General features: G+C 51.7%; 1 protein-coding gene across 7 annotated transcripts in view; it reads right to left on the bottom strand.

The window, feature by feature from the left end:
* Positions 1-23206, bottom strand: part of SIPA1L3 (signal induced proliferation associated 1 like 3) — a 222508-nt gene that overhangs the window by 85482 nt on the left and 113820 nt on the right. For 5 of the 7 annotated variants that reach the window (XR_012375996.1, XM_025854293.2, XM_073885181.1 and 2 more), the window contains 2 exons: positions 6460-8283; positions 2540-2670 (listed from right to left, as the gene is read on the bottom strand). Coding sequence is in view for 6 of the 7 variants with exons in the window: in XM_025854293.2 (XP_025710078.1) it covers positions 2540-2670; positions 6460-7975 (1647 nt within the window). In the remaining variant the exon portion in view is untranslated. Of the gene's footprint in view, positions 1-2539; positions 2671-6459; positions 8284-22573; positions 22667-22761; positions 22823-23206 lie in introns of all 7 variants that reach the window. The other 2 variants (XM_073885184.1, XM_025854295.2) reach the window with 2 other exon arrangements.

Below are 23206 nucleotides of genomic sequence, written 5' to 3' on the forward strand. Positions count from 1 at the left end.
AACGGAGGCTCTGAGAGGAGAAGGAGGGGCCCACATTCACAGCTGGTGAGCGGTCAAACTGGGAATCCATACCAGGTCTCCAACGTGCCAGACACAGTCCTGCCTCAGGACCTTTACACGGGCTGTTCCCTCGGCCCGGAATGCTCGTTCCAGATGTCCGCATGGCTCCTTCTTCTCTCAACTCCTTCAGGTCATTACTCAAATGTTCTCTTCCCAGTGAGATCTCCCTTGACCATTCTGCCAAAAAAACTGAACCACCCCTCACCACTTATCTCTTCCTTGCTTTACTTTCTACCTTGCCATCACTTACCACACTATGATTTACTAAAGTATGTGTCCCACAAGGGTGTAGTCCCACGAACATCTCTGCTGCTTCATTCACTACTGCGCTCCCAGTGCCCAGCGTAGGGCTGGCAGGTAGCAGGGCCGAGTGAACGATTCCCAGACCTGTGGCCCTGAGCCTCAAGAGCCTCATCCCCACCCCGGGGAGGGCTGGAGGCAAGTTTTGTGGGTGCTGGGGCTTGGAAGTGGATGGAAGCAGGCATAGCACTAAGCCGGTTTCAAACTTACTGAAGAGCAACCAAAGCAAAGATATTACTCCCCGACCTAGGATCCCTTCACCCAAGTCTCAGGAGCCCCAGGACATGTGATGCAGCCTGGTTTTTTAAAAAATTCATTCTCTGTATTCCACTTTTATTAATAAAAATCACCACCACCACAGTGCTAGCACTAAGGTGAGTTCGTAACTCAGCAGTGGGTCTGCCGGGGAGACTGAGCCCAGTCAGTGGGATCCCAGAGCCAGCTGAGCGGATTCCGGAGGGTGCTTTGGGCAAGTCCCTTAGCCTCTCGGGGCCTGTTTCGTCTTCCAGAAATGGGGCAAACGCTGCCTTCACCATGAACTGTCATGACATTTAAGTGCATGAATATACACGAAGGGTAAAGCTGATACATGACAAAGCTTTAAGGAGATCGGCAACATCAGAGCCATTGTAATAACTATTATTTATTAGCGTTTGACTGCTGTCATCTCACCCAGCAGTTCCCCGGATGTCACGACACAATCCGAAGCACTGCGAGCTGTCACCTCACCTTCCGCCCTGGTGCTCATCTGGCCATAAAGGTAAGGAGGGGGGAGGGGGCTGGGAGGCAGACGGGCTGGTGACCACCTGTGGTTGGGGGCACAGGGTTTGGGGGCTGCCTCCTCTAAATTGCCACAAAGCCTCAGTGCCACCCCATTCCTCCTCAGCAAGAGGGTCGCCGTGAGGGGATGGGGCTAGGGCCCGTGGTACAGCATCGGCCAGGCTGGATGACGTCCAGGCTCGGCTGGCCCCACACCCAAAGCCCCTGGCGGCGGCGGCCCGCTGGGTTCCCACGTCTGGGCAAAGGCCGGGAACAAGGGGGATGGGGAAAGGCAGGGCTGAGGGAGACCCATTTTGGGGAGCCTGCCCAGATGACTACCACCCCGTTTCTGGAAAGGTCGTCCTTACTTGGGTCTTTTGGAAGTCTCTATTGTTTTTGCTAGCCCAGCTCCCCTCTTTTGGCAGAAGAACTCCCCGGATGCCTCCTCCAGGTGGCTCTGATGGAACTGTCAATCACAGTGTCCTGCCCTGCCCCCAGACCCAGTGGAGCACATGTGATCCAAGCAGAGCCAATCAGAGTCCTCCCCACAGATTTGGCAGCAAGTGTCTCCCCTGTGGAGGAGAACATATAAAGATGCATAAGAGCTGAGCTGCCAGTATCATTTTCCCATGACATGGAGAGAGCTTGCTGGTGGCAGAAAAGAGAATGACATTCACAATGCAGAAAAGCAGCAGAGCTTTAGAGGAGCAGAGCCGTCAGAGGGCAGAATTCTGGTGACATCATTTGAATGCCTGGATCCAGCTATGCCTGAAGCTAGCCCTACCCCAGATTTGCAGTTACATGAACCAATGAATTCTATTTCTGGCTTAAACCAGTTAGAACTAGATTTCTGTCCATTACAATTCACCCTAATTGAGCAGGGTGCCCCCAGCAGACCTTGTTCCCTGGCCACAGCTGATATTTAATCTAGGCGAAGACCTATGACCAACCCAGGACAACGGGTTTCTCTACTCAGACTTGAAAGCACTGGGAGTGTTGTGAGGGGAACGGCATTTGACAGCAGTGTCTGCTGTGGCTGAGATCCCTCAATTCCTGCCCTGCCTGAGGCTTGCTGCCTTAATTCTCTCCATTCTGCAGGACATCTCATGATCCTGAAAGAATCCCTATAGCTCTCCCTTTATTTCTTATGCTAACCAGAGTGAATCTCTTGCACGTGTAGCAATCTTGGGCTCTCCAAGATTCTAACCCTGGCCTGGCCCCTTATTCACTGATCCTATACAAGTCACTGAATTTCTCGAGTCTTAAGTTTTCTCTTCTGTAAAATGGAGGGACTACCAGGACTGCCCTCAGGAGGTTACTGGCTTACGCGAGATGTAGCCGGGGAAGCACGTGCCTGCAGAACCCGGCCCAGACTAAGGGCTCGCAGAGGTGAGCAGCTAACAACGGTGACGCGACCTACCTCACGGGTCCGGAAGATGATCCTGTACTGGTACTGCGGCCCGTGATCCTTGTGGTCCTCCACCTTCTCCCGCTTGATGCTCACCGCCACTGGCCCCAGCTTCTCGTCCACACCAAAGTAATTGGCATGTTCTGAGAGGGAAGAGTGGGGGAGTTCAGAGTAAGCTCTCTGGAAGGAGGGGTGACGTGCCATGGCCGGTGCAGGTTCTTGTGTGGCCCGTGGGATCCTGCTCACACAAACCTCCTGGTCATGGCCACGCCTGACAGACTGACTGCAAGACCGGACTGTGCCACCTCTGCCAAGTCACAGAGCCTCAGTTCCCTCATCTGAGAAATGGGGGGCCCTGACACTACCCATAACTCATTGAGTGGATGTGAGGACGAAATGAAGCTACACACATTAAATGCTCAGCGCAGTGTCTGGCACGTAACAACCCAGCCTCGCTATGATTATCCTAGATTTGCAAATGTTCGTTAGCTTAGCTGCCGATTGGCCCCATGAAGTGGTGAAGATTCTATTCCAGAGAGCTGCTTGCCGGGCTCAGATCCGGGGTCTGCCACTAGGTTGGATGGACGGTCCAGGCCAAGGTGCTCCACAGCATTCTCGTGAGTAAAACGGGATCAGTAAGGATGGACCAGCCTCCCGACGCGGTGGTCAAAACTAAATAGGTCAATAGGTGTGAAGCACTTTGCACAAGGCCGGGGACACAAATAAGCACAAAAGAAATGCTATTATCAACCAAGGGCATGATGTTTGTCAGAGAAAAGGGACCATGATTCAAGCCCCTAGGCATCACCTTTATCCAGCCACGTTTCTGTAACAGCTAGGACACTTAAACTACTCTTTCCTTACAGTGATGGAACCTCTGAATCACAGAGCAAGTCTCCTCTTCTCTTCCCTAAATAACAGCTGTCTCCCCTTTTTCTCTAACCATGTTGCTGTTTTATAATCCTTCCAGGTAAACGTTTTTTTCCTGATGTATAACCCAAGTATTTCCTGCCTGTGGTAGATAACCCACCAGCAGTTGGTCTTAACCCAAGTCCACGAGGTCAACATCTAACCACTGCCAGGAATTCCTTCCCATCCCAGTGCTCTGAATATATAACTGATGGTTCCTGTTCTCACAAGGTGCTCTTAGTGAATCAAAGGCTTATCTAAGGCCCAAATAATGTGTGTTAATTAACAGCACTGGTCAGACCAGCACCTGCACCGGCTTAAACCATCTCCACAGCTGGTCAGAGAACAGAAGAATTATCTGCTCCAAAGATAGCAGCTCATTCCTGAAACAGCTGTACAGGTTGTTTTATTTTCCACCAATGCATACCGTAGGCACTCAATAAACAATGACCAATGAGTAATTTATTTATAAGTTTCCAGGGCTCCAAAGAAGTCCATTTTTGAAAGGAAATGGCTTTTTTTTTTTTTTGAAGCTCCATGATGAGTACTTACTACCTGCCTGATGAAGAACTTTTAATGTACAATCTTATATGATCCTCACCACAGTCTTTCATAGGTATTTCCATGTGTGAGTTGAAAAGAATGTGTGAGTTGAAAAGAATATGTTCTCTGTTGGTTAGGTACAAAATTAATAATTATATATAACATAATATATAATTAATAACCCAACAAAAACCTGATTCTACATTTATACATATATATAATAAATATATAAGTAAATACACAAAAATATGTATATAAATGTAGAATCAAGTTTTGATTGGGTTATTCAAATCCTCTTCAGCCTTATTTTTTTGACTACAAGATCTGTCAATTTCAGAGAGACTGTGTCAGCTTCTCCCATTATTGTGGATCTGTTCACTTCTCCCTGCAGCCTTGTCAATTTTTTAAGTACTTATCCCCTAACCCAGGTTGCCAGGTGCATAAAGGTTCACAACTATTCGAGTTTCTTTCCTTCAGGTTACCCACTGCCTGGAACTCCCCCCCCTCATCCTTTTATTTTCAATTTCTGTGTGCTTCTGTTTTGGGGCGTGTGATGCTCCTATAATCATCCCAACATTCCTCACGTGAGGATGCAGAGTCTAGTGAGTGAAATGTGTCACATAGCTAATAAGCTATGACACAGACACCACAAACCCTGGGCTGACTCGCAACGATGGAACTCCAGAGACTGCACGCGCTCTGAGTCCTATGGAATGACTTAGTTGACGTTTTGTTAGGTTTGACTAGGACACTGGTTTAAAAAAAAATTTTTTTTAACTCGTTGCTGTGGCGTACTAGCTGCCTACCCATTCTATTCTTCCCTTCCTCCTTTTCAAGAAAAGCCCTCTACTCATAGGGGAGGAAAAGAGAGGGGATTTGTCTAGCTAAAAACCTGTATTTCCCAGCCTACCTTGTAGATAGAAGTGGTCAATAAGCAGCTGTGGTTGGATGGGGCTTATGAGAAAGCTCTTTAAAAGGGGCTGACAGGAGATTGGTCTTTTTGCCCTTACCCTTTTCCTCTTTTTCTTTGCCTGGAAATGTGGATGTGACAGCTGGAACTGCAGCAGCCATCTTGGGCCAGGAGACTACTCTGGGGGCTAGAGGCCATGCACTAAGGCTGGCATTCCCCTAATGCTAAGGAGAAACCATACCAGCCCTGGGTTGCTGACCTCCAGACTTCTTTATATTGGAGAAATAAACTTCTATGTCGATAAAGCCTGTCACTGGCAGTTACAAGCAATTCCAAATCAATACAGCTGTCAGCACTCAAAAATGAGGAGAATCCACATTAAAAAAAAAAAACAAACTTAATTTCAGGAGAGTCTAGAAAAACCGAAAAGGCTGGCAACAATGGGCTTTCCTGCATTTCCTGCATGCCAACAGTGAGGTGGGGCTGAGCAGGGGCTGCCCTTTGCTCAGTCCCTGCCTGGCCCCTTAGCTGCCTGGGTTTGTGGCCTCTGCATTAGGCTATGCTGTCTCCTGCGACTGCCCCACCGGCACCGATGAACCTCGTGACACAATCTCCCTGGTGTTAACACCTTCGCAACATCAACAGCTCCACCTTCAAAGGGGATCCAGAACCTGCCGGCTTCTTCCCCATGCATGGGCTCCCAACTTAGACTTGTCCATCCATCATCTCCTGCCTGAACTAGTGTGGCAGCCTCCCCGCTGGTTTCCCTGCTTCCCAATCGCCCCATGTCTGTCCCCCAGACAGAGGCTGTGAACACCCGAGTCGGATCAGGGCCCTCGACTGCTCAGAACTCTCTCGTGGCTCCATCTCACTCAGGGTGCAGGCAAGAGTCCTCATCACCATGACCCACTAAGTCCCACATGATCTGCCCCCATCACCTCTCTGCGTGGGCTCCTTCCACTCTCCTTCAGTCACTCTGTCCCAGCAACACTGACCTCCTTCCTCCTCCTTAGTGTTTCAGGACTATTGTACCTGCTCTTCCCTGTGCCAGAACACTGTCCCCAATCTCCACACAGCTCTGTCCTTTAGCCCAGTACTCAAATGGCACCTACCTAGGAGGCCCTCCCAGGCCATTCCCCATTGAAAATGCAGCCCCTGACCGGGACACTATTTCCCTCTCCCGCGCTTTACTTTTCTCCATAGCGCTTGCCACCCCAGGACACCTTATATATTTTACACATTAATCTAGTTTTATTGTCTTCCCCCCACTTTAGTGCCAGGAAGACAAGATCTTAGTTTTAAGCTGCTCAATACTGTATCCCCAGGCTCTCGAAAGTGCCTGGCCCATAGCTTAACCCAGCACACAGATGCTAAGTAATGCCGATTGTCTCCTGCTTCGGCGAGTTCATCCCTGTATGAGGCACCACGCTAGGCGCTGGATGAGGCTCCGCTCACTGCATCCTCACCCCCCTCCCTCTGCTACATCCTCGGGGCCTGGCACTCAGGGAAGGCACGCGCAGCGGGAGCTCCGGGGACAAGCTGCGGCCCGCCAGCCCCCGCGCCCCTTCACCTCGGCCCACGAAGTGGTCCTGGTAGTAGCGGGCGCCCAGGTCCACGTGCTCGATGCTGTACTGCCGCGGGCGGCTCTGCGTCCTCTGCTGCTCCTTGGGCACCTCCAACACCGAGATGCTGGCGTTGGTGCGGTGGGCGCTGAGCGCGGGCTCGGCGGGGCGGCCCTCAGCGCCGCCACCGCCGCCCGGGGAGCCCACGGCCGCCCGCGAGAAGCTCACGTTGCGCTCGCACTCGCCGCCAATCTCGTTGCGGAAGTGCGGGCAGCTGAGCAGCAGGTCGTTGCTGTTGTCGTCGCCCAGGTCCTGCTCCAGGTTCTCCTTGCAGTTCAGGTCCTCCGTGCTGGGGAAGGCGGTGTCCAGGCCGCCCAGGCCGTGCGCCCGCGACGCCGAGAGGGCCGCCGTGGCGGAGGCGGCCGAGGCGCCCGTGGTGGTGTTGCGCCGCTGCGCCGTGGCCACCCTGTTGGCGACCGCCTCGTTGAGGTCGAACAGCATGCTCTGCACGTCGAAGTGGGCGAAGCTCTTCTGGCAGACCCACGGGCGGCCGGCCTCCGGGGGGCTCCGGCCCTCCTCGGCCTCCCCCGGCGCCCGGCCCGCCTCGCCGTCCGCCTTCCCGCTCCTCAGCTTCCGGAAGATGGACGAGTCCGTGGCGTCCCCGCCGCCCAGGCCGCGCGCCGCCTTCTTCCGGGCCTTCTCCTTCTCTTTGGCGGGCTGGAGCCCCAGGAGGCTGTCCTTGGCGGGCTGGCCGTTGCGGGGGTCCGCCTTGGCTCCGCCGCTGCCGCCCGGGACGTGGGGGCCGGGGTCGGCCTGGAGCAGCGCGCGGAGGTTCTGGGGGCCCGCGGCCTCGGGCTGCTCGCTGCGGAACTCGTTGAGAATGTCGAAGAAGCTCTGCTCGGGCACGCCCTGCACGTCGATGGAGGACGTGCTCCCGTACTCCCGGAAGAGCGGCAGGGCCCCCGTGTGCCGGGGCCCCCGAGGCTCGCCCGTGTCCTCCACGTCGCACTCGCTGAGGGTGATCTCGCTGCTGCTGCGGTGCCGCAGAGGGAGGAAGGCCCTACCAGGGGACCGGGGCCACCCGTCCTGGAATTCCACATCTTTGGACCTTCTCCTGGAGAGTCGGTGGAAGGCTTTGGGCCCCGAGGAAGCCGCGGTACTGACGGGGGGCTGTCCGTTCTGTATGCTCCTCATGGAATGGGCCACCTTTGCGGCCTTTGCGCTGTCTGCGTCCTGTGAGGGGCTTGGGTTGTTCTGCTCTCTCAGCGCCTCCCGCTTGGGCGGCCAGTCGGCCACTCTTGCGCGCACCCCCATCTTGGGCACTGCAGGGGTGGTGGGACTGGGGCGGGTGGTGGCACTGACTGGGCTCTCACCAATGGGCTGGGGCATGCCTCCGTTCTGGACCCAGAATCCCATGGGAGCATAGTCCCCTGTGTGTGGCCCGGGGAGGAGGTCGGCCCCCCTGGCCCCACAACTGGCTGCCAGGTCCACACCATCATTGGGGATGGGCCGATAGGTGGTCATAGTCCACGGGCACTGGAGTGCTACTGGCCCCCGTGAGCTGTGGAGTGACTTTATGGGGTCCCCTGGCCCTCAGCCATTGTTCAGGGCCACCAGTCCCAGGATGAAGGATGCTGGTCCCTGAAGCCTGACGGGAAGGTTGTGAGCCTGTGGAGTCCAGTTCTCCACCATCGCTGTGGACAACGGAGCCAGGACAACCTCAGGAGGCAGGTGCGGTCCTGGGGTTTCCAGTCTGAGTGGCTCAGCGGGACAGAGCAGGCAGCAGATGCAGGTGCCGGCCAGCAGGCTGCAGGGCTGTCCTCCCTGCCATGCTGAAAAAGGAGAGAAGGCAAAGGTGAGATGTGATGTTACTGTTCCCAGAGAAAGACTTTTTGTGTGTGGCAGCTTTATGCTCATTTAAAAAACCCGTTTATTATGGAAACTTTCAAACATACTCAAAGCAGAGAAGAGCAGGATGAGCACCCCACCAGCTTCAACAACAGTTAACTATTCCTGATTCCTGTTTCATCTACCCACCCACTCCTACTCTTTTATTTGACAGAATATTTTAGAATATATCCCAGGTGTCAGCTCCTTTCACCTGTAAAAACTTAGGCTTATATATGTCGCAGTTAAGGCCTTTCAAAATTAACCGCGATACCTTTATCACATCCATCTAGATTATCAAGAATTCTTTAATATCATGTAATACCCCATATCTGCATTACATTTCCCCCATTGTCTCAAAGTTGTCTTTTAGAGTTGGTTTGTTTAAATCAGGATCCAAACAAGATCCCTACTCTACTTTGGCAGGTATATTTCATAAGTCTCTTCTATAATGTCTCCTCCATGCCCATCACCTTTATTGTGACACTATTCACGTGTGGAAGGAATGAGGTCACTCGTCCCATGTAGTTTTCCACTTTCAGGATCTGGCTGCCTTTTCCCTTGTGGTGTCATTAAACACGTTCCTCTGCCCCCTGTGAGTCCTGCAGGTAGAGGCTGGGCTGCTGTCTATCTGTCCTGCCGTCTGCCTGACCAGCCACCCCACCAAAAAGGAAGTAAAAATGACAGATGAGTCACCATGATTACTGGTAGATTTGGGGGAGGGGATGTCTCTAGAACTCTATGTGATTAATAGATACCATGAGCCAGTAAATCAGCTCCTGTCACTTCTTTGCTGACATCTCCCCAGTGGCTCCTTACTGCATTAGAATAAAATCCAAATTCTTCTGCTGACCCACAAGCCCCACAGGCTCTGGCCCCTGCCAGTCTCCCTGAGGCCTCTCCCCATCCCTGCCTAAGATCCCATCACACTGGCCCTCTTCTATTCTGCGGACATACCAAACCCCACCCAGGATATCTGGATATGCTTCCGTTGGTTCTTCACCAAGCTGGCTCCCTTGCATGATGTCCACTCTTCAATGAAGCCTTCCCTATGAAGAGAAGCCCACCAATGACTAATGGTGCTTTCTGAGGAAGGGGAAGGCCGTGTGTATGTGTGTGTGGGGGGAGGGCATTTCCTAACTCATGCCCATAGGTACGGAACAAGCTGGCAGAGAGAGAACCAGGGGGCCGCATGAAGCAGATTCATGGAGCAAAACAGGCGAGCCTGTACATCTGAGAAAGTAAGAATCAGAAGGTAGGAGTGGGGAGCAAGAGCACCCTCCTCTTCCTAGCTCCCAAGGCAGGACTTTCCTGAAGATGTTGCAGGCAGGCACACAGGGGAGGGGGCAGAGAATGGGGGGCAGGGGTAGGCCCCAGGGCCAGGTTGGTCAAGGGAGACAGAAGCAAGGCCAGGTGAGTGGGACAGCAGAGGCATTTTTTTTTTTTTTTAAGATTTTATTTATTTATTTGAGGGCGAGAAAGCATGAGCAGGGGGGAGGGGCAGAGGGAGAAGCAGACTCCCCACTGAGCAGGGAGCCCAGGACCGTGGGCTCATGACCTGAGCCCAAGGCAGGCGCCTAACCAACTGAGCCACCCCAGTGCCCCAGCAGAGGCTTTTCTATAGAGGCAGGTGGACCTCAGCTCCGGCGACCAAGCTTTGCGGGGATGCGGATGCCAGAGCATTGGATTTTTAAGTAGAAATCAGAAATCTTGAACTGGTATGCAACTTTTCCCAGTTTGAAAAACAAAAACAACAGCAGCAATGACAACCAACTACCATGCGGAGAAGACCTCTACAAGGATTTTCAAGAAACTGCTAACAGTCTGGGAAGGGGAAGTCGGTCTCTTTCCCCCACTCCCAGCCCTCTCTCCTGCTGTACTCTGCTCCTTAGTACTTCTCAATATACTCACTTCTTTCTCCTATTTATTCCTGATCCCCACCTCATGAGGTGAGATACCGCTGTATCCCCAGGATCTAAATGTGTCTTGAAAGTAGGGGAAGGAAGGAGCCTTACTTTTCATTGTACACCACTGGCTACCTTTGGAATTGCTTGCATGTACTTCTGGTCGATAAAGAAATACTTAAGAACACTACCAACAAAAACCAAGTAAGGGTCAACCAAATAAGTATGTGGGCCAAATGTGGGCAGGGGATGCTGGTCTGTGACCTCTGGTGATGGGTCAGCGCAGCAGCTTTGCCAGAGAGGAGTGCCCCTATACTCTTTGGGGCCCGGGATCCCAGGCCAAACTGGGGGGTGCAGCTTGGCCAGGGGTACCCCTGGGCCAGCCTGGGAGAGCACGGAGGATCAGCCCTCTTGAGGCCACACTGGGGCTGGCTGGGAAAACCAGTGGCCCAGATGCGACCGTGACTTGCTTATGCAAGCACCTCCCGACAGATGGGCTTTGCTGATGGCATTTTGTTTCCAGCTCAGTCAGAAACCCCCCATCTGTTTTGCTCTCTTCTGTGAAAACACACAGATGTTCCTGAGGCCCCGGTGTCTTTCCACAGATCCCTTCCCGGAGCAGGTGTAGCCAAGTCGCCCTGTGCTACTCAGAGGCTGAGTGATACCCACAGCCTCTGTGGGATTTGGGGACTGCTGCACACTGGTCCCTTTCCAGCTGCTGGTTGTCCAGCTCCCCCCTCCCAAGAGCACCCCCATCTTCCTGATGGGGAAGCCCCTATTCTGAGGGCCAGACTGCCTGGGTTCAGATCCTAGTGGGCCACAGGCTGGTTACTAACACCATGACTCAGTTTCAATCTGTAAAATGGGCAGAATACTGCCTATGTCCTGGCCACTGCTATCGCTACGGTTCCTTCCCTCCTGTTTCTTCTCCCTGCCCCCAATTACAGAAGCACAGCCAGGGGTGGGCTCGGCGGCTGAGTGGTGTCCGCGTGGATCTCTCTGCACAAGTGTCTTCTCGTCAGTGTTCCTTGGCTCCTGCCTCTTCTCTACGCCTGCTCCTCCTGCCTCCTGGTGATCGGTCAGCCCCTGATAAATTCTTCTTCTGCCCAAGACTGTCAAGCGTGGCTTCTGCTGCTGGCACCGGAGGACCTGGACTCAGGCACAGTGCCGCGGACAAGGAAGGCAGCTGGGGATGGTGGACGGGGAAACACGGGGGGTGGCAGCACAACAAGAAGCGAGGGGCGGTGGGAGAGTCAGGTGGGAGGCCTGTGGCTGCAGGCAACGGAGTCCCATCTGCTGGTAGCTCGGGCAGTGAAGACCTCTCATTATCCTGTGTCACAAGGAGGCCACCAGATATGGTGCCTCCACTCTTGTACACAGGAATGATGTCAGGCGCTTTCTCTGCCCCCACCCCATCCTCCTCTGCGTCTCTCAGTGAGCTGCTGGCTTACACCTTTGGCTTTTGGCCTCAGAGGAGCGAGCTGGTGGCCACAGCTGCACTGAACCACGGGCCGGGGGGGAGGGGGGGAGAAAGGGGTGACGTACGACTGTTCTTACTTCTTACCCATCTGACCCTAGTCAGGAAGGAGGATGTTTGCCAGAACATTCCCCCTACACCTCAACAGACTTTCCTTGATGCCTAAATGGCCAGAATGTGGTCACATATGGCCATTCCAGGTGCAAGGAAAGCTGGGAAGGCTGAGAATCTGGGATTATCCCGATTGCCCTTAGGCTGGTGAGGACTTAAGAGAGCTGGCCACACTGGCTCCCTAAAAACGTCAGGGTCTGTTAGAGGAGGAGGCACCCAATAGTGTATCTGTGTAAATGCTCCCAGACTGTCACTTGTAAAGAAGCTGGGGAAGTCTGAGCTGAGAGGGCGCTCCCTTATCAGGCCCCCAAAGCCTAGAGGCTGGAACAGCAGACATGCAGGCAAGTGTCACAGCCGCAATGTTCTGGCTCTGAAGGGCCTTGCTCTTCTGTGAAGGAGCCACGATGTCTGCCAGAACCTCCCATGGCAGAGTAGAAGGAAAAAACACAAGCCTTCCAGTGGGAGACACTTGTGGTTTGCTTCCCTGGCCTCTATGACTCTTTTTTCCAAAAACAGTCCAGATTTCCCTTTGGGAACCTGCCTTCTCTGACTCCCACCCAGTGGGCTAGAGGAGGAGCTCCTTCTTGAGCTCAGGAACTAACCATGTAACCGGATCAGAACCAGTGAAATCATTGCCAAGAGTCCTAGGGTTGAAAGCTGTGCTTCTCCCTCTTACCCTGAGTCTGAGAGGATGGGAGGGATGGAATCACTGCAGCCATCTTGTGACCATGAGGGAAGAACCATTTATGAAAGGGGCTGAAATAGGGGAGACTTGGGGGCTGTAGCCATCACTTTAGTCTGAGTTAAGGTGGACCTGAAGCCACCACTATTCTAGCCACCGCTAGATGTTTAGTTGTATAACAAAACGTCTATAACAGCAGCTACCACGAACGTGATCCTTCTATGGTCCAGGTCCTTCTCTAAGCACTTTACATTTATTATCTCCCTTAATTCCACATCAACTCTATGAAGTAGATATTATCTCCATTTTAACATAAGCAAACTGAAGTGGGCAGATGAAGTAATGTGCCCAAGGCCAGATGGCCACGAGGTGGCAGAGTTGCAAATGATCCAGAAGCTTCATTCCTGAAGTCAGGCGGTCCTGAGTTCAAGCACCAGCCCTCCAGGTTGCCCAGTGGGCAAAGTCCCAGACCTCCAATCCTCCTTTTCCTCACTGGTGACACACTGTAAAATATCTCCAGATGCAACTGGTCCTCTGAGTTCCAGGCTCTGGTAGCCACCTGCTTACTTGACATCACGTATGTATGTCAACATGCATTGCAAACTAACCATTCCCACCCCGAACTCTTGATCTCTCCCTGTCCACAAAACTTGTTCCTTCTCAGAAATCATCAGGGTGGGCTAAGTTGTACCACAGTAACAGAGGACCCCAAGTACCAGGGTCTTACACCACAAAGGTGTTTCTTGGTCATTCTGCATGTCCCAACACGGGTGGGCCAAGGGCCTTCTCATGCCTGCTTTACTCCCAGTCGACAGAGCCGTCCTTCCATGAGACCCAGCTAATTTCACAGGTAAGGGACATGGCTAAACCACATAACAGCCTCCCTGTTCCCTCTGCTTCTGCTCCCCCCTAAGTGCCCTCTTCCATGCAGCAGGATTCAATATTCACATTTGAGTGGAGGGATGACAACCTCGCTCAGACCAGGAAGAGCACTGGCTCAGTCAGGGTCTATGACTTGAGGGTAGGTGGCTCTTGCTTGGTGACCCAGTGTGTCTGCCCCGGGAAGAAGCATGTTCAGGAAGCTGAAAGTAATACGTGGAGAGTGTGTGTGTCTGTGTGTGTGTGCGTGCACGTTCATACAACAGACACCTATCACATTCTTAAAAATCATTTAGTCCAAAGAATTCATTCGGTCGAAAGAGCACTAAAACCTTATTCTTTTACTGAACACTGACCAGGCGTGTATAACTCACTCATTTCACAAACGCCAAGCACCTAAAATCCACTTATTTATTCAATAGATTTCTCAAGCACCTACCACATTGGTAGGTGAAGCTACAGCCCTGAGCAGGACAGACCACACTCCCCTCTCGTGAACTTACTTCAGGAGAGGGAAGCCACGGAAATAAGTCAAGAGACAGAAAACAAGGTAACTTCAAAGGGTGATGAGCAGTTTAAAGGACTAAAACGTTGTGACAGGGTAGGGCTAGGGGCTGCTCTCAATGGGAGGTGGTTGGGAGGCCTGGTTGTGGGGTGCCATCTGATCCCAAGAGAGGGCACCTGCCATGCACCAGGTCTGCTGATGAACGAGGCTGACATGCATGGGCAGGAAAGCTGGGAGTGGCCAGTGTACAAGGCCCTGTGGGCTCGTCCAAGGCAGTAGTTCTCTCCCCCAGTGTCCATTAGAGGCACTGGGGGAGCTTTGTAAAAATATAGGTGTTCATACTCCACCCCCAGAGAGTCTGAATCAGCTGGTCTGGGGTGGGGACCAGGCCTGAGAGCCTTTTAAAAGCTCTCCAGCTGATTCTAATATGCGGTTGGGGCTGAGGACAGAGGAGCAGAGAGCAAAGAAAGGAGGGCATGGCATCAAGCCCTGCTTTGCTGCAAATGCAAGGCCTGCTCAGGCAGAGCAGGCCCGCACAGAGGGGGCAGGAGAGCAGGTGTCCCCGAGGCCCCGGCAGTGGCTGTGGCCTAGGGAGGAGCAGGGGGTCCACACTGTTGGAGGCTGCTGAGAGGGTCACATACGATGACAATTACTGGTCTGAAGGGCACTAGGGACCACAGCAGGAGATATTTCAGGGGACTGCTGCTCTGGGATGCGTTGTCCACACCCCTTGTCCTGCCTGCCAGTGCGGCCGGGTTACCCTGTCTCCTTCCTAACTTCCTCCCATACACAATGGCTCCCCTCCTCCCTTTGCTGAGCTCCCAAGGGTCTGCACACACCCTGTGCTACAGGAGTTAGCTCACTGGATTTTTTTTGTTTGTTTGTTTTAAAGATTTTGCTTATTTATTTGACAGAGAGAGACACAGCGAGAGAGGGAACACAAGCAGGGGGAGTGGAAGAGGGAGAAGCCGGCTTCCCGTGGAGCAGGGAGCCCGATGCGGGGCTCAATCCCTGGACCCTGGGATCATGACCTGAGCTGAAGGCAGACGCTTAACAACTAAGCCACCCAGGCGCCACCAGCTCACCGGATTTTTAAGCCTCTGAGTAGCTTTGGTCCTCCTTGGGCTTTGAGCAGCTCCAAGTCTGCAGGGGACTAGGGTCTACCACATGTGCTCTTGCCACACAGGCAGGGTAGGGGGTGATAATGTAGAGGTGATGGTAATACACACACATAGCATGTATGAACGTGTGCTTTAATAACCTCATAAAGCTGAGACTTCTGGCATGCCCGTTTTACAGATGAGGCAAAGGTCACGTGGCCATGTCACATGGCAGGTGGGGCAAAGGTCACGTGGCCACGTCACACGGCAGGTGGGTAGGTGGAGCAGCTAGGATCCCAAATTTCGTCAGTTTGGCTCCCACACTTTTGCCACTACACTGTAAATGAGAGGTGGAAGCCCCAATGAAGGTGTTCTGTGAATACGCAAATGATGTAAATATCTTCAAAGATCAATGCATAAGGACAAAACTCTAGAAAGTCAGCAACAGCTCAGAGCAGCCCCTAGCCCTACCCTGTCACAACGTTTTAGTCCTTTAAACTGCTCATCACCCTTTGAAGTTACCTTGTTTTCTGTCTTAGTTGACTTATTTCTGTGGCTTCCCTCTCCTGAAGTAAGTTCACGAGAGGGGAGTGTGGTCTGTCCTGCTCAGGGCTGTAGCTTCACCTACCAATGTAGTAGGTGCTTGAGAAACCTACTGAATAAATGAGTGGATTTTAGGTGCTTGGCGTTTGTGAAATGAGTGAGTTATACACGCCTGGTCAATGTTCAGTAAAAGAATAAGGTTTTAGTGCTCTTTCGACTGAATGACTTCTTTGCACTAAATGATTTTTAAGAATGTGATAGGTGTCTGTTGTATGAACGTGCACGCACGCACACACACACACACACACACGCACGCGCGCGCACACACACTCCACGTATTACTTTCAGCTTCCTGAACATGTTTCTTCTTGGGAGTTCAGGTTAAGGATCTGTTTTCTAGGGATGCCTGGGTGGCTCAGTTGGTTAAGCATCTGCCTTTGGCTTGGGTCATGATCCCAGGGTCCCAGGATTGAGCCCCGCGTCGGGCTCCTTGCTCACTGGGAGCCTGCTTCTCCCTCTCCCTCTGCCGCTCCCCCTGCTTGTGCTCTCTGACAAATAAATAAAATCTTAAAAAAAAAAAAAAAAAGAATCTGTTTTCTCCCTTCTACTGGAAATTCAAGCACACACAGGACCTCTTTAGAGTTCCCCGAAGAAACGAAATGGATGGAACTTCCGGACATCTCATTAGGAAGCCCCGAGGCAGAGACTGCTCCATCAGCCCAAAACACGAGGTGCAAGGCCCTGAGCATGGCCACCCGGCTGCGTACTACTCCGATCTGATTTTTACTCTCAGTGCTTCTGACACCAGATGTGTGGGTTTTCCACACGAAGCAATTCTCCAGATCTCTGCAGACACTGATGGGGTGTCCCACAATTTATTTCAATCCCGACACTAACTACCTGGAGTTAGTCCAGATGCCACACAGGTTGGAGGGCTCAGTTCCACCAGACTTGCTCCCCACTTCAGATGCTAATCACAAGTGGTGGGTCCCCAGGTTACCCACACGTCTGACTTGGCTACAAACTGGGGTTCCCACAAACTCCTCCTCAGGCTCGGTAATCAGCTGTAACTGCTCACAGAACTGAGATACTTTACCTACAATTACTGGTTTCCTATAAAAGATACAAATCAACAGTCAGATGAAGTGATACTCAAGATGAAGTCCAGAAGGGTCTTGAGTCCCATGGAATTTGAGGTGCACCACCCTCCCAGCACGTGGATGCACTCACCAACCTAGAACCTCTCTGAACTCTATCCTTTAGGGTTTTATGGAGGCTGCATTATGTGGGCATGATTGATTAAATCACTGGCCATTGAGACTCCGGCAATGTCCAGCCCCCACCTCCTCTCCTGAGGTCAGGGGGGTGGGGCTGAAAGTTCCAACCTTCTAATCACAGGGCTGGTTTCCATGGCAACCAGCCCATATCGAAGCTATCCAGGAGTCCACCCAGAATCACCTCATTAGCATAAACTCAGGTACTGCTGAAAGGGGCTTATCCTAAAGAACAAAAGAGGCTCCTATCAACCACATCACTCAGAAAATTCCAAGCGTTTTTAAACTCTTGGGGCCACCAACTGGGGACAAAGACAAAATATATATATTTTTATTTGCACTTTAGTATTTAAGGTCAAAGAACCCAGAGAATGGATGTTTCTAATTGAAATCCTACAGTCATTCCACTCAAACTGGCAAGGGTCCCCAGGGTCTGAGTTTCGGAGAAGCCCGTTCTCTTCAAAGTGTGTAAATCAAGTAGAGCTTCTTTCCCTTCCTTGGGGGAGCGGGGAGAAAGAATTGTAATTATGCTCTGAAATATCAGGTGTGCAACTATTTTATTTTAATCCAGCAATTCCATTTCTAGGAATCTGTCCCTCAGATATTCACACCAGTGCACATAGAAACCCAGGTGCATGGTGGTTCTCCTGCAGGGGCATTCACACCGCCACACTGGTGGAATATGGAAGCGGTGGAAGAGCCAAAGAGCTCATCGGTAGAGGATGGACTAAATGCGTCTCACTGTCTCTACTCCAGGGATGCAATGCAGCGGTAATAACAGCAAGCTAGAGCTAAGACCATGTGTCCTGCGTGTAAGAGGCCCACGTGGCCCGAAGCGAATGGGTATAGCTCACGCTTAGGCGTGCTCACTATGTACCAGGCTAAAGTGCTTTCCACACATTAACTCATTTCATCCTCATGAAACCCTGTGATGGAGGGGCAATCACCAGCCTCAATTTTTTTTTAAGATTTTATTTATTTATTTGACAGAGAGAGACACAGCAAGAGAGGGAACACAAGCAGGGGGAGTGGGAGAGGGAGAAGCAGGCTCCCCGCTGAGCAGGGAGCCCGATGTGGGGTTCAATCCTGAGCCAGAGGCAGGCGCTTTACGACTGAACCACCCAAGCACCCCCACCGGCCTCATTTTAAAGCCAATGCAACTGAGCCCAGAGAGGCCGAGTAACTTGCCCAAGGTCACTCAGTGGGAGAGCAGTGGCACTGGGATTTGAACCCAGGCAATCCCACTCCAGGATTTCTCATTTTATTCCATGGTGCCACTTGTGAAGGGAAAGAGAGGAAAACTGCAGAATCAAACGAAAAAAACAAAATAATCTGGCTTCAACAAAAGGGGGTTGGATTTCATGAGAGAGAGAGAAAGAGGGAAGGAGAATGTAAATGTCTATAAAGAAAGGGCCTAGGAGGACCCCACCCAACTGTTAACAGTGGTTACTTCTAAGGAGTAAAACCGGGGATGGAGATAAAAGGACACCTTTTTAAAAAAAATTGTACGTGTCTGTGCTTGAATTCTTACAAACATTTAAGTTCAAGGCCCTCTCTAGGCCCCCTATGAGGCCTGCCCCAAATCCACAGCCTGGAGAGGAGCCCCGTGAACAGGTTTGCACTTTCTACCAGACTTTTCTCTGTGTCAACTGCACAGGGCAGGGGCGTCTTGGGCTTTAAGTTTTCAGTTGTGAAAGTGAGCCTGTGAGAGGAAACACGGGCAGAGGGAAAGCTGCCCTCTCTGGAAAGCCCTGACCATCCAGAAAGCAGAGTTAGAACAGATGAGCCGCCTCAGTTGAGGACTAGTCCTGGCATCGGCGAGGCCCCAGGAGTCCGAAAACTTCACATCTTTCCAAGTGGAGATTCCTCTGTGGCCTGGCAAGCTGCTCACACCCAGACCCACCGAGGGAAGGAAGGGGCACCCCATCTTGTGTCCACATGCTCCTCAGGGAAACAGAGGCAGTATTTAAATGCTTCAACAGCAATCTGGCCTTCTTTGTTTTAGTCTGCGAGCCAGTATGGTTGGAGTTATGTGGGTTAAATGCTTGTATAATTACGTGCTTATATAGAGAGATGGATTTAAAAAATCATAAACAGGCTTCATAGCTGCTTTTCTGACTTATTATCAGATCTTGGAGATTTCCTGATGCGGCAGCAGTCGCCTGGGGCTTAGAAGCCAAGACGACTCAGGTTCAAAAATTGCCCAGCTCAGCCACTTAATTTACCTGGACCTTGGGCAGGTCACTTAACCTCCCTACATCTCTGTTTTCCCATCTGTAAAATGAGATAATAATAGTACTTCACTCCTAGGGATGTTGTGAGTTAAAGACTGTAGAGACTTCGAATATCCCCGGCACGCAGGGATTTATAAGTATTAGCTATTAACGTTTTACTTATATAATAATAAAAACGAAACCTCAAGCAAACCGAACCAAATGTGGCCTTGGCATGAACCCTGGCTGCTCTGGGCTCAGGAGCTGGGTCGCCCAGGGTGGCCTGCTTTGAACCAGAGAAGCTGGGCCAGCCCCCCTCCTTCCTGGCGGCCCAGAGCCAGGGCCACAGGGAGATGCCCCTTCTGAGACCCTGGGGGGTCGGGTGGGTGCGACAAGAGAGTGTTGCTACCTCCCCCGAAGCACATGTGGAGCAAGCATCTTGTTCCAATTGTGGGCACAGTCCTACTCACTTCAAATGAGACTTTGAAATGCAAAATTACAAAAGGATGCCTCCTGGAGTATGGGCACACGTGCCAGGCCCACCCAGGAGCTACAGCCAAGCTTGTGCCCTCGGATGATGTGACCGAGCTGCGCTGGCTGGAGGCTGGATGAGGGGTCTGTGGTCGGGGACGCCCCTTCTGGGGAGACATCATCAGCACCACAATCACTGCTCCAAGCGGCCGGCCGGCCCTAGAGGGATCTCCCTGGCTCTAGCCAGGCCCACGGTCAAGCCACATGCGCTGGTGTAGCCGTGACATTGACTTTGATACTGAAACTTTGATGAACAGCTGCTGCCTGGAACCCTGAGAGTCCCCACTATCACTGCATGGGGGCAACGCTTCAGGGTCCGCTCCCATGGCTGTTGCTGCCCCAGGCTGCAGCGGTGGCGAAATGTTTAGTATGTCACCCGACGGGCTCACTCCTGTGACCAGGCCACGCCTCCTTCAGAAGATGCTGTCTTGTCAGCATGGAGCCTGACTTGCAAACTAATCCTAGCTAACTGCCACCGAAACCTGCTAAGATCACATCTGTTGGGCTCGGAGATTAAATCAATATTTGACAATCCTGATTAACTACAGCCAGGGAATCCTTGTCAAAGAACATCTGTGGAAGTCCTGGTCTTCCCAGCTTGTTCTTGGGGGCCAGCCGGGGGCATCTCTGGCTCTGCTTCTCCTCACCTGAGGAGCTTTGTGGAGGGATGGGGGAGGGTGAAGACACAGAAACAGAAAGGCTCCCCATGGTGGGAGGGGAGAGGGGGCACCATCTGCCAGCTGTAATCACCGTACCTGCCCCTGACCCCCGTGGCTGCTGAGGACCAGTCCCCAGCCGGAGTGGAGTGCTTGCCACAGAACCGGGCTCCTGATGGTCCACTGCGGCAGTGTTCTCGTCACCTCCATTTCAAAATGGGGAAACTGAGCTTCTGAGAGGGGACACTGCTTGCCCAAGGTCACAGAGAAAATGAGAGGAGGAACAGGGCTTCTAGATGTGGCTCTGGCTGACTCCGGGGTCTTCAGAGACAAATTGTCAAAAGTAAGAGCAAAAACTGGCACTTATGCCACCAGGAGCCCAGACTGGAGGCCTGTTCCAACGGTCCAGGTCCCGAAGCTACACGTGGGGCAGGCCCACTGAGAAGCACTGGCCTTACACTTGGCCCTACTCAGCCCATGCAGCATCCCGGGGTGAGGGCCCTACTGTTCTCCCCAGTTTACAGAAGGGAACACTGAGACTCAGAGGGGCAAGCTACCTGTGAGGTAAAAGGCACAGGGAGGACTGGAACCAGGTGGGTGACTCTATGGCCACCAGAACCACTGTCATTTCTAAAAAGCAGGGATAGGGTGCCTGGGTGGCTCTGTGGGTTAAGTGTCTGCCTTCGGCTCAGGTCATGATCCCAGGGTCCTGGGATCGAGTCCCACATTGGGCTCCCTGCTCGGGCGGTGGGGGGGGGGGTGTCTGCTTCTCCCTCTGTTCTTCACGCTGCTTGTGCTCTCTCTCACTCACTCTCTTTCTCTCAAATAAATAAATATTTTTAAAAAATTTTAAAAAAATAAAAAGCTGGGATAGAGCTGTGAACACGATGGGCCTCAATAAATACCTGGTCTCCATTCCTCGGTGATTTAAGACAGAAATGAGGCTCATGATGGGATCCTGGGATCAAATTCTGGCCCCAACACAGACCAGAGCAGACTGAAGTGGCTCCTTGTCGCACTGCTAGAGGAGCCCGAGATGACCCCCTAAGACACCACTCCCCACGGTAAAGGCACCGAAGAAGCACGCGTACATCCTTACTCAGGATTTGAAAAACAACGAGAACCACTCCACAGCATCACTCACAGCTCCCTCATGGGGGGAGGGGTGGGGAGCAATGGTCACACACCCAATGCCCACAGCCACTGTTCATCACTCTTTCCCCAGGTCCAAAGCAGTGCTGAGATCAGGGGAGTCCTCCATAAGTCTTTGCTGAGTCCACTGATTGGAAAAAAAAAAAAAAGAAGGAAAGAAAAGAAAAGAAAGAAAGAAAGAAGAAAAACCAAATGAACCAATCAGCCACTTGGCCAGATAACCAACTAACCAACCAATCATCCAGTTTATCAACCACCTAGCCAGCCAACCAAACCACCAGTCAACCAGCCAACTGGTCTCCTGTTTCTGTGTCCCTGTCCCTATTTCCATCTCGACCCCATCTCTCTGCATCTCTATCCCATGTTTCTACATCCCTGTTCACACCTATGCATGTCCCTCCGGGTGTGTATCTCTCTCACACATGTGCACAGACAGACAGACATAGCTCTGCTTATTTCTGGCCACTGAGTCACAGTCCCATGTTAACCCACTGAGGATGTGTCCCAGGCCAGGCAGCCTCTGCCTGGTCCCTCCTAACTCTCTCCCATATTCCAAGTTCCCAGCATCTGCAGGGAGAGAGGCTAAGGAATTGGCCAAGATTATTCTAAAAAAAAAAAAAAAATGCAGGAGGCAGATCCCAAACTGTCTGCTGAATAAAAGAACCACTGGCACAGTGTGGCATTGTTCGGGCCCCTAATTTCTCATAATCCAGGAAGGATTTACACCGGTCTTGTCCAGTCTCACCCCCACCCTGATGTGGAATCTTACAAGGAAATTGGCTGCTTTAATCAGAGAATAAACTCAGAGACTCCCAAGAAAATTGTATTCAGAAGTAGTTGAGAAGAATGGCATACTCTCTCTTACAATTAAAAAAATTAGTATTAAAAAAATCTCCATGCGACATATTTTATATCCATATAACCACCTAGGTCGACGCAGAGCAAAGATCTGGAAGGTCAGTCTCTACCTGTAAGTGGTTACCCCAGGGAGGGGAGTGACATTGCGCGCGCACGTGTGATCGTCCTATCCTCAACTGCAAAGTTCCAAAACTTCCTGAAGTCATGCGCCTCCACTTTGGCCCCATCGCAGACCACCTGTACTAACATTTGCTTAAGATAATCCTTTCAACCAACTCACTTACTAAAATCTTTATAATCACACTCATATTTTTTCTAAGACTCCTTAAACAAAATGCACGAATACGAACATTTGTAAAGCTTGTCTGTGTGTCCATGGATATCAGCTTTGGTCTCAGAAATGTGCTGACGTCAAAACTAGAATGCAGCTTTTGGACATGATTCTGAGGAAAAGAGGCAGACACGGAACAACATGTATCGTTTATGATTTCATTTATATAAAGTTCAAAAACAGGCAGAATGGAACCATGTTACTTACTTAGGATTACTCTCCTAGGTGAACAAACCTTCAAAAAGCCAGAAATGGTGACCACGGAAGTCTGGTGGAGAAAGAGAGGGTTCAGATGGCAGGGGTACATAGAGGGTTCTGGGGTACTGGCAAGATTCTCTCTCTTGATGTGGGGGTTACACGAGCGCTTGCTTTATCACTGTTCACCGAACTGTGTATTTACATTTCACATACTTCTTGGTGCAAGTGTTATGTTTCACAATAACAAAGTTTTAAAGTCTTTTAAAGTCTTTTGCATTGTATCTGTTCATTTTAAACAATGAACTTGTACTCTTGTATTACGTGTGTAATAAAAAAAACAGATAAGACCCTCTTTGAGGGGCGCCTGGGCGGCTCAGCAGGTTAAGCGTCCGACTCTTGCTTTCGGCTCAGGTCATGATCTCAGGGTCATGGGCTCCATGCTGAGTGCAGAGTC

The sequence above is a fragment of the Callorhinus ursinus genome, unplaced genomic scaffold (genome assembly GCF_003265705.2).
Source record: "Callorhinus ursinus isolate GAN/ISIS: 27379988/994484 unplaced genomic scaffold, GSC_fseal_2.0 scaffold61, whole genome shotgun sequence".
Lineage (NCBI taxonomy): Eukaryota > Metazoa > Chordata > Mammalia > Carnivora > Otariidae > Callorhinus > Callorhinus ursinus.